This window comes from Schistocerca nitens, chromosome 6 (genome assembly GCF_023898315.1).
Source record: "Schistocerca nitens isolate TAMUIC-IGC-003100 chromosome 6, iqSchNite1.1, whole genome shotgun sequence".
In the NCBI taxonomy this organism is placed as follows: domain Eukaryota; kingdom Metazoa; phylum Arthropoda; class Insecta; order Orthoptera; family Acrididae; genus Schistocerca; species Schistocerca nitens.
Window position 1 is genome coordinate 169,989,220 of NC_064619.1, and position 12,078 is coordinate 170,001,297.

At 40.2% G+C, this 12,078-nt stretch overlaps 1 protein-coding gene across 3 annotated transcripts in view; it reads left to right on the forward strand.

Moving 5' to 3' along the window:
* The window catches only part of LOC126263750 (uncharacterized), a 498,031-nt gene that overhangs the window by 412,058 nt on the left and 73,895 nt on the right, over positions 1 to 12,078 (forward strand). For all 3 annotated transcript variants that reach the window (XM_049960935.1, XM_049960936.1, XM_049960937.1), the window contains exons 7-8: positions 6,253 to 6,495; positions 10,416 to 10,903. In XM_049960935.1, the coding sequence (XP_049816892.1) occupies positions 6,253 to 6,495; positions 10,416 to 10,903 (731 nt within the window). The remainder of the gene's footprint in view (positions 1 to 6,252; positions 6,496 to 10,415; positions 10,904 to 12,078) is intronic.

The window sequence follows — 12,078 nt, forward strand, 5'->3', positions numbered from 1 at the left end:
CTATCCAAAATACCATAATGGATCTGAGTCTTTTCTCTTACTTCTTCATTTCTGAAAATGTCGGGCAATTTTACATGTTCTTCTCAACTGATTCATTTCTAAAGCTCTGAGTATCTTTTTATCTATTTCTGTGAGTTATCAACACTCACTCTCATAATTTGTTATTGATTATGTGATGAATCCGTATAATTGAATTTAACCTTTAAACTCAATTGTGAGGAGAAAAGTACAAGATTTAATTATTGGGTAGCCACCTTTCCCTGCCTGAACTGTTGTTGGATATCTTTGTCACATCTTCCAACACATGATAGGCTATTACCTAGATATTTAATCTCTTACACACTTTAATTTGGTATCTGCCAATGTCCTGGTTACTTCCCTCCTCTCTGTAGCATAAATATTCTGTCTTCTCAAAATTAATTTTCAAACCCCACTTTTTTATTCTTCCAAAAACTTCTTATGCATGTAAGATACACCCTCTGCATCATTTGCTGCAACAGCTGTATGATCAGCACAGAAAAGTATGTATGAACACTGATTCCCTGTTTCAGTTGCTATGCCCATGCACTTTGTACACCAATGATTCAGTGTCCTCTGTACATACATCTTAAAGAGTGTGGAAGATAGACAGCATCCTTGTTCTAGTCCTTTAGTCACTCAGAAGGCTTCTGTAGAAATTTCTTTCATCACTTTAATGACTTTTAGAGATTTGTGGTACTTGTTACATAAGTTTTTGGCAGTTTACCTGGTCAGAACACCTTGAACAATCTGTTTAGTGGCACTGAGTCATATGCATTTCCCAGATCTATGAAAATCAAATTTCTTTCCAATATCTTCTCCATGACCTGACTTGTGCTAAAGATATAATATGCACATGACCTGTCTCTTCAAAAGTGCTTTATTCTTCCTCTTCAGTTATAATCTTCTTCATTCTTGGTTTTAAAATCCCCCTTTACAGCCTGCTAATTGAACTTGGAACACTTATGCTACAGTAACTGCTGTATGCATTCTTGCTCCCTTTTTTATTTATGGAACTTAAATAAATTAAGTTCCACTCTGCTGGAATTCCCTCCCCATATCACAAATGTTTATTAAATAATGTGCTCAGATATTCATTCAGGATGCTTGGAGCATACTTCCGTAACTCTAATGGTACATTTACAGGTCCCAGTAATTTACCCATTCTCATTTGTATTACTGCCTTCTGTACTTATTTAGCAGTTATTTTCTTTACCTCTTCACCATGCTGCTTTCCTTTCATTTTCCATATACTCCATCCTTGTTTCTGTTAGCAGGCCTTTAAAATGCTTCTCGCACTGTATCTGATAATCAGCAGGTGCTCTCTTTCTTTTACCTCTTTTCTTAGTCCTGAAACCATTTTCCATGCTGCTGCTACTTTTGTGCATCCCCATGAAATAATTAACTTCCTCACATATTTCCTCTGAGATTTAATTTTTTTCCTTTGTGGATGTACTTTTTTACTTCTCTATTCTCTATTCATTCTAACTATCCTCTTTGTCACTTGTACTCTACCATTGATTTTAAACATCTTTATTAAGTCACTTTGGGGGGCGGGGGCGGCGGGGCACAGGAGATATACCTTCACCTTTGATAACCTGGCCCTCCTGGAAGTGTCCGTGGAACAGGATTTACTGTACTGGCAAAAGGTGTACCATCTGAACAGGCTTCAGAAGGCCCAATGACATCGAATGACCACTGTTTTGTCTTCAGCCAACATGTGTCACTGTATGCGGATATGGAGCAGCATGTGGTCAGCGCACAGCTCCTCGCCATTGTCAGTTTTATGATCAGAGCCACTGCTTCTCAGTTGAGTAGCTCTCAATTGGTCTTACAAGGGGTGAGTGCAACCCACTTGCTAACTGCACTCGGTAGACCCCGCTGGTCATTCATCTAAGTGATAGCCAAGCCTGACAGTGCTTAACTTTAGTGATCTGTCAGGAATCAGTGTTACCACAGTGGCAAGGCTTTTGCCATATGATACTACCTGGAGACACGTTATCCTCATGCAGCTCCATGAATGGGGTTTTCGAGGGTGTCTTCCCACCTTTATGTGGTCCTTCCTGTCGCCATGCTACTTTAGGTACTGACTCAGTGACATCCTCTCTCATCAGCTTGAGCAGGAGAACAGTGTCCCTCAAGGCTGTGTTTTTGGTATGACTATCTTTATCATCACTATTAATAATAACAAATCAGTACTTAAATGTTCTGTCCAATGTTCTTTGTCTGTTGATGACTTCTCTGTCCTTTGTTCCTCGTCAAGTCACACAACAAAAACTCGTTACTTACAACTAACTCTTCGATGGTTGTACGAATGGGAGGAGAAGAGGGTTTTTAAATACTCAACTGAGAGGCCAGGGTGTGTTCTTTTTAACTGTTCTCATTCTGTTTCAAACGTTCCTAAACTGAGGATGAGGGAACACTGTCCTTAATTTTAAAGAAACAGTGTGATTTCTGGGTCTCACATTTGACTATAAATTTATATGGTTGCGACATCTTAGGAACCTGAAAAGACATTCCCTTGAATGTATTTTGAAGGGTCTGACTCAGAATTCATGGGGAGCAGACTGAATGTGTCTGACTAGTTTTGCTCTGTGTGATGTGGCTGAGCAGTTCTAGGCACTTCAGTCTGGAGCCGCACAACAGCTACAGTCGCAGGTTTGAATCCTGCTTTGGGCATGGATGTGTGTGATGTCCTTAAGTTAGTTAGGTTTAAGTAGTTCTAAGTAAGTTCTAGGGGACTGATGACCTCAGATGTCAAGTCCCATAGTGCTCAGAGCCATTTTTTTTACTGGTTTTACAGAGCCTTCATGCAATCTCGGCTTGATTTATGAGTGCATGGTTTGTGGATCTGTAACACCATCTTATTTAAAGATGTTGGATGTGGTGTACATTGAAGGACTTAGGGTGGCCCCTGGGGCCTTTAGAACCAGCCCCATACCGAGCCTCTGTGCTGAGGCTGCTGATCCACTGCTTCATTTCAGGCAACAACTTCTCATGGTACGACAGACCTATAAATCAACACCCACACCAAAAACACCTGTATTCCCTATCATTGCCTAGGTTTTTCATTATTGGCAACTAACAATGAGCCCTATGAGACTCATGTGAAGGATTGATTGCCTTTTAGAGTTGGGTGTGGTTGATTTTAAAGTTTTACACCAAGGTTGGAGCAGATCACCTTGGCTTCTGCAGAGGCCCAGAATTATTTTAGAGTAATGAATCAGAAGAGAGATTGCATAGAGATGGGGTGTTTACTGCAGAGCTGCTTGCTATGCTGGAGGCACTGGATCAGACGAGGTGTTTACGGGGCAAATAGTTTCTCATCTGCTCTGATTTTCTTAGTGCCCTACAGTCTTTGCAGTGCAAGTACTAAGCAAAGAAAGTGGCCCAGCTCATACATGACCAACTGTATTTCCTTTAACAATGGGGTAAGCAGGTATTATTCTGCCAGGTATTGGGGCATGTTGGACTTGGAAAAGTGTACAAGCAGACCAGACCACCAAGGAGGCCTGCAGGGAACATTATATGTATGACACAGTGTGCCATTCCCCTTCAGGCTGCCATTTCACTGCTGTGTCAGAGATCCATGCAATTAAGAGGAGTAATAGGCAGTGAGGGACAATAAGTTGTGGTTGGTGACGTCAGTGGTGTGAGCACAAAAGGACAAAATACTTGTCACTGACTTGCTTGTCATTCATAAGTGTACTCGCAATGTTGGTCAAGAGTACTGAGAAGTTTGAACTGGCTGATGTTTGGAGATCCAAACTATCTTGAGGAAAAATGCTTGAGAAATTTTCGAAACTTAGTTTGAACTGGCTCATGTTTAAAGCTCCAAATTGTCTCATGGAAAAATGTTTGAAAAATTTTGGAAACCAATTTCCACTTTGGAACATTACAGCATAAGCTAGCTACAGACTTGGCATTCAAATGTAAATTGTGAATACAGTTTTACATTTATCAGAGCATCAAGAGTGTTATAAATGTAATACTATTTTTCCATGCTCCAGCTCATGAAGTGATTAAAAAAATATTTCATGGTACTGTACATTGTATGTTCTGTACCTGTTATGTTCTGTCAAGTACATATTTTGAGTGCCAGTGTAAATTTAAATTTAGATCTATGTTGTGAAAAATTTAACATTTTAACTTTATGAAAGCAAATTAATTTTTTGGGATTTTTGTTAAGTACAACAAACAACAGTTTTTCTGTTAAACTTTATTGCAAATTATTTGACTTGTCCTATATCATTATGTACCCCTGTATGATTCATAGGACCAATAAATATACAATACTATGTACTGAAAACATTGAGCTTAGAGACATAATAGAGCATTTTTTGCAATGTGACAAGATAAATTCTCACTGTAACACTTCTGCTGTGTTAGTATTTTACGTACATCAGAAATATATTTATTTATAGCTTGCAAAATGTTTCTGGTATTACCAACCCATTAGCACTACTACCCCATAACCAGAACTTGCAGGTGCCTTGAAAAATGTTGAAAATTAGAATAATGTTACAACAGCGATAGATGTCACCCATAAAAACTTTACAGTAACGTAGCTGTGCACTTTACCCAAAAAGAAAAAGAATCCACTAACAAATAAATACTGGTAATACTGTAGGAATTTTTGATGTCTGAAATGTAATTTATGTAGTTTCAGTGCAAAATTAATAGGGTACAAATTTGCTACAGAAAAGTTCTTCCACTTCTTGTTATAATACTTACATCAAAAAAAGTTTTGCATCACCCCACTTCCCTGAACTCCTGAAGACAGATGTTGACTGTGGATATTGTTTCACAGACACAGTTCCTTTGACAGTTCAGAGATGTTACTAAACCCACCCAAAGATGTAAACAACCATGCATGAGCACTGCCTATTAGACGGAGGGGGTCCTACAGCCGATCAGCTTCAGTCTTTCCAACGGGAAGGAGGTACATGGCTCGTGTTGTCTGTAGCTCAGTCATGCCTAGACAGTCAATACCATGGTTCGATCATGTCCTCATCGTTACTTTGTGCCAGGAAAGGCTCTCAATAAGGGAAGTGTCCAGGTATCTCAGAGTGAACCAAAGCGATGTTTCAGGTATAGAGGAGATACAGAGAGACAGGTACTGTCAATGACATGCCTCGCTCAGGCCGCCCAAGGGCTACTACTGCAGTGGATGACTACTACCTATGGATTATGGCTCGGAGGAACCCTGACAGCAATGCTTCCACGTTGAATAATGCTTTTTGTGCAGCCACAGGACATTGTGTTATGGCTCGAACTGTGTGCAATATGCTGCATGATGCGCAGCTTCACTCCCAACATCCATGGTGAGGTCAATCTTTGCAACTACGACACCATGTATTGCGGTACAGATGGGCCCAACAACAAGTCGAATGGACCGCTTAGGACCGACATCACGTTCTCTTCACCGATGAGTATCGCATATGCCTTCAACCAGACAATCGTCGAAGACATGTTTGGATGCAACCCGGTCAGGCTGAACACCTTAGACAGACTATCCAGTGAGTGCAGCAAGGTGGAGGTTCCCTGCTGTTTTGGGGTGGCATTATGTGAGGCCAACGTATGCCGCTGGTGGTCATGGAAGTAGTCGAACGGCTGTATGATATATGAATGCCATCCTACGACCGATAGTGCAACCATGTTGCCAGCATATTGGTGAGGCATTCGTCTTCATGGATGCCCCCATCGTGCACATATTGTCAATGACTTCCTTTAGGATAACGACATCACTCGACTAGAGCGGCCAACATGTTCTCCAGACATGAACCCTATCAAACATGCTGGGGATAGATTGAAAAGGGCTGTTTATGGACAACATAACCCACCAATCACTCTGAGGGATCTATGTCGAATCGCCAGTGAGGAGTGGGACAATCTGGACCAACAGTGACTTGATGAACTTGTGGATAGTATGCCACGACGAATACAGGCATGCATCAGTGCAAGAGGACATGCTACTGGGTATTATGGGTACCAGTGTGTACAGCAATCTGCACCACCATGTCTGAAGGTCTCATTGTATGATGGTACAACATGCAACATGTGGTTTTCATGAGCAATACAAAGGGCGGAAATGATGTTTATGTTAATCTCCATTCCAATTTTCTGTACAGGTTCTGGAATTCTCAAAACCAAGGTGATGCAAAATTCTTTTTGATGTGTGTATGAATTTATCATTGCTCTGTGCTTCTACCAATAAAATTTTTTATTGTTCAGGATCACCTGTGCGGACTACAGAAATAGATTTTACACAGTACACCCAGCGAAACATGAGTGCTGATGTTACTCTCTACTGGCGAATATTTAAGGAACAGAAGGAACTGGAAGCTGTTTTGGTTGTCAATGGTACCAGTTGGGTGGGACTGGGTTGGAGACCTCGTTCTCTAACTGCAACATGCCGCAACTTCCCAGAAATTAAGGACACTGTCATTGTGACACCACCAGTCACAACACCTGCAGGTGGGTTATCAGATCCTGTACACATTACTATAAGCCCTGTTGTGGATGGTATGCATAGATACAAGATATAAATTTACATTTTCAAACATAACTGCATTTGTCTGTTGCCGGAGTTGATAATGTAGGAGAACACTCACCAAATAACGGAAGTGTTGATTCGTCAACAGGCACACACAAAACAGGAACTTGCTAGCTTTTGGAATAAATCATTTGGCAAATCATTTGGCGAGCTAGAGTACAAACACACACACACACACACACACACACACACACACACACACAGGACTAGGGTAAGGTGGGAGCTGTGTCGGGTGGGGTGGGTACAGGGGAGGGGGGAGAGGTGGGAAGCAGGGAGAAGGTTTGGGGAAGGATAGCTAGTGGCACAGAGGGAAGCAGTAAGTTTGGTGGCTGGGAATATGGAGAGGGAGGGGTGGGAGATAAATGTGTACTGGAGCTGCTGAGGTGTGGCACATTACGAAAATGAAGGGGAAGTTGGATTAGTAGGGGCTGATAGGACAGAGGAAGGGGAAACTGTTGGTATCCCTTTCATCTGCCCTGTCACCCCTTTCTTCACGTCATCTTCATCATTTGCCACACCTCACTGGCTCCAGTACCCATGTGTCACATGTCTAGCCTGTGCACTTGCCACCCATCCCTCTCGACATTCCTAACCACCAAACGTATTACTTCACACTGAGCTGCTAGCTACCCATCTCCAACCTCATTCTGGAGTGTTGCACAGCCCATTCAAGCCTGGCATGTTACCAGTGGGAAAGTTCCAGGTGTACTGGTATAGCTGAAGGAGAAATGTTTACAGCAATACATACCAAACAGTGTATTTTTACCATAACTCTCTGTGACTCCTCATCTGACAGTAACTGCAGACATGTGTCATCTGTGTTTATCTTAGAGAAGTATCAGCTACTGTTGTTGGTGTCTTGTTGCATCAGTTACTGTAACAGGACTATTTTCTGCTGATGCTGTTGCTACTATTTTTCTATTTTCCGTCCACCCGCTTAGCTGAGTGGTTACGGTGTTTGCCTCCCATGCAAGGGGGTCGGTTTCAATTCCCGGTCAGGTTTTAGATTTTCTCCACTTGTGTACTGTGTTTGTCCTCTTCATCATTTCATCATCACCGATATGCAAGTCGCCCAATGTGGTGTCACCTGAAATAAGACTTGCAATTCAGCAGCCGAACTTCCCCAGATGGGGCCTCTGGGCCATCAACGCCACAAGATCATTTCTTTTTTTTCCCCTAATTTCCCATACATTTCGAGAAATACAGGTCCATTTTGGCCTTGACACTTTATTTTGTATTGTTAATGATTCCAAATCATAACATCAATCACCAATTGTGTGTTACTGCTGACGCACACTTCTTTTTATGAACAACAGTTACCCACAGGGGTTAGTACACAGTATCTAGACTTACATTTTGAACCAAATCATCATATGCTAGTGGCCAACCCGTTGAGTTGCAAGCTAATCTAAATGGTGAGAAATGCAAGGTTCATCAATACATAAGTGGCCACTGTCAAACTGTCCAAAAGAGAAGCCAAGAGAGTGAGTTTGAAGCTAAATCCAAATAATACAGCTGATCAACTGTGGACAGCATAAAGGCTGGCAAGGAGGGCAGAACGTTCACCCGAAGAGTGACAGTTGGTTCATCGCCAGCATTTGGTTCCCCGTGACATGGATACAGTGCTGGTTTTGATTTGATTTGATTAATTTCATCTCATAACATACAATATTCAGATCTTGTGATCTGTTGTACTGCATACATGTCAATATATAATTTTAGGGATTTAGTTTACAGGCTTAAAAATAATAACAAATATAGTTATCAAAGAATTTTCTAGCAGTACAATACTTTTACGTTTTTTTTTACAGAGATATTAATTGCCTTGCTTAAATTATCACCTCATCATTCATAAACTCCTCCACTGAATAATAACATTGTCCACTAAGACTTCATGTAATTTTTTGTTTAGATGACCAATTTCCATGCTCAGAATATCACAGCCCTTTAATTTATTGCATATTTACGTGCTCATGTATTGAGAAGTCATGGAATATAGCTTTAATCAGTGTGGAGGGAGCATAAAATTTTGTTTTTTGACTATTTGTGTAAGTGTGTTTGAAGTGAAATTCTTTGAAAAGTTCAGGTTTACTGCACAGGAAAATTAGAATTTCAAAAATGTATAGTGATCGGACAGATAATATATTTAGTCTTTTAAACAACGGGTAACATGAGGTTCTTGGATGTGTGGCACACATCTTCCTAATGATTCTTTTTCAAGTTTTAATATCCATACCATATAACTTGAATTACCCCAAAAAATTATGCCATATCTTTTGACACATTCGAAGTAACTATGGTACACAATTTTTCGGCTGTCCATGAGTATTACATCATGTAACATTCCCATTGAAAAAGAAAAGCTATTTTGTTTGTTAACTAAATATTCTGGGTGAGCCTGCCAGCTTAAGTTTTCATCCAAATTTACTCCTAAGAATTTCACTGTGCTTGCTGGTTCTGTCTTCTCATTTTTATGTAGGACATAGATCTGACTTGGTTTTGATTGTTTTGTTTTGAACTGTGTGAGTTGTGTTTTTGTAATGTTTAGTTTCAGACCATTTGGTTGAAACCAGGCTTCCAGAGAATCCAAGGTGTTTACAACACAGTCAGCAATTTCTGCAGAACTATTTTTTTCAGTCAATACTGAAGTGTCATCTGCAAATAGGACTGACTTTCCGTTAATATTCAAGGGTAAATCATTTATATAAAACAGGAAGAGAATTGGTCCCAAAACTGAGCCCTGTGGGACACCTAGTGAGATAGTTTACCCTTTCGATGAGTAATTTGCAGAGTTAGATATTGTTATAACTCTTTGCTTCCTGTTTGTCAAATATGAGGTTGGCCACTGGAGGGCACTCCCGCTGATCCCATATCTCTCTAATTTATAGAGCAGCATGGAGTGATTCACTGAATCTTTGTCTGACTACTTCCCTTGATTGTCTGCCAGTGTAGTTATCAGTGAAAGCAGATATTTGTTGTCTTTTGAATAGTGAGGACTAGTATGTTTTGTCTAAGAAGTGCATTAAAATGCCACAGACAAAAGTAGTGTGTAGGAATTGATATGTCAACAAAATAATCAATGTTTGAAAATATAGTATAATTGGATTGATAAAAAATCTAGTCACCAAGCGGCAGCAGGAGAAAACATATATAAATGTTCTCGAACTGTGCAAGCTTTTGGAGTTACTGGCTCCTTCTTCTGCCAGAAGAGTTGCAGAAGAGTTGCATGGAAAGAAAGAGGGAGGTAGGAAAAGGACTAGCAAGGTTTAGGAAATGGGGAGAGGTCTGGTAAGTCTGGTAAGTCTCCCGTGACCCACTTAATGCCCTACATATGTTTGTCATTAATATGCATTTTTTGTGTACTTTGTGTTTGTTCTCTGTTAATGTATTATGGGTATGTAATTTGCTTTGCCTGTTTATTATGTTATGTTTGTTATCACGTGTTAACATGTAAACATTCTAATGACAAATCCTATATCACATGTGTTACCTTTTGGATGATGAATAAAATAAGTAAATAAATAATAACTCCCCCATTTCCTAAATCTCACCAGTCCTTTTCTTCATCCCTGTTCCTTTCCCTTCAACACTTCTGCCAGAAGAAGAAGCCATTGGCTATGAAAACTTGCACATTTCCATATCTTTTATGTAAGTTTTCTCCTGTCACCATTTGGTGATTAGATTTTTTATATGTCTAATTATATAATACTTGGGAATTGGTTATAACAATACTTTTCAGGAACTGTGCCAGGCACTGTTCTATTTAGCAATGTGATGAATGATGAGTGTTTATTTATCTGCCATCTACTACCTATCTCAGGCTTATTTTGTGTGTAAACAGCTGAACCAGAACCAGAACCTAGCAGTGAGCCAGAACCATCCACTGAGCCGGAACCAACAAGTGAACCAGAACCTTCGGCATCGAGCACAAAGCCTACATTATTTCTTCGGAAACCAAAGTTAGCAAACACAAAACCTCCTGGTCTCAGAAAATCAAACACTACTGCAGCTCTGGAACCAACCAGTGAACCAGCACCAAGCAGTGAACCAGAGCCCAGCAGTGAACCAGAGCCCAGCAGTGTGCCTGAACCCAGCAGTGCACCTGAACCCAGCAGTGCACCGGAACCCAGCAGTGCACCAGAACCCAGCAGTGTGCCGGAACCAAGTAGTGAACCGGAACCAAGCAGTGAACCGGAACCAAGCAGTGAAACAGAACACAGCAGTGAACTAAAGCCTACTGCTAAGCCAGCACCAAGCAGTGCATCCAATCTTTCTGATGTGTCACAGACAAGTACAACTCAGCAACCGTCCAGAAATGTTACCAATAAAGTGAGTGTTATTTGAAAATTTTAGTCATTACTAGAAAATACAGTAGCCAAAATACATTGAGTACATGAGGTACAGTTTGACAAAAAAATTCAACTGTTATGTAGAATCTTGTTGGCATGCTAGAGCAGTTAATGTTTTCTGTGTGTGTGTGTGTGTGTGTGTGTGTGTGTGTGTGTGTGTGTGGCATTTAATAAAGTAGTACAGCATTACAGAAATCAGTAATTTGTGTGAAATAATTGTATTAAATAAATTTTTTTAAATATTAGAACTATGTCTCAATCTATACTCTGCAAACTGCTGTGAAGTGCATGACAGAGGCCTATCCCGTTGTACCAGTTATTCGTGCTATCTCCTGTCCCACTCATGTACTTATCACAGGAAGAATTATTGCTTAAATGCCTCAGTGCTTACTTTTATTAGTCTAATCTTGTCTTTGCCATCTCTATGTGAGCAATATATTGGGGGTTGTAATACTCATATATTCCTAGAGTTGCCACTTAAAAGTCGATTAAAGAAATTTTATAAGTAGCCCTTCTCAGGGTGGTTAGCATCAGTGTTCAATCTTCAACCAGCTCAGGTTTTTCAACATCTTAGTGACACTCTCTCATGGTTCAATCAAACCTCTGACCATTTGTGCTATCCTTCTTCGTATCCATTCAGTATCCCCTGTTAGCCCTATTTGGTATGCGTCCCACACACTTGAGCAATGTTGTAGGATGGATTGCATGAGTGCTTTGTTCGCAGCCTCCTTTGTAGACTGATTGCATTTCCGTAGTATTCTACAGCTGAGCTGCAGTCCACCATCTACTTTATGTATGACTGAGACTATGTCTTAGCTCCATTTCATGTCCCTACAAACTGTTACATCCAGGTATTTATATGAGTTGACCAATTCGAACTGTGACACATAAAGATATTAAGGTTGTAGGATACTATACTTTTATTTATTTATTTATTTATTTATTTTTTATGGCGTGCACGATTTTACATTTCTGAACATTTAAAGCAAGTTGCCAGTCTTTGCACAAATTTGAAATCTTATCAAGATCTGACAGGATATTTGTGCTGTTTCTACCGGACAGTACTATTTAATAGATAACTGCATCACCTGTGGAAAGTCTGAGGTTACTATAAGTATTGTCCACAGGGTAATTTACGCAAAACGTGAACAGCAA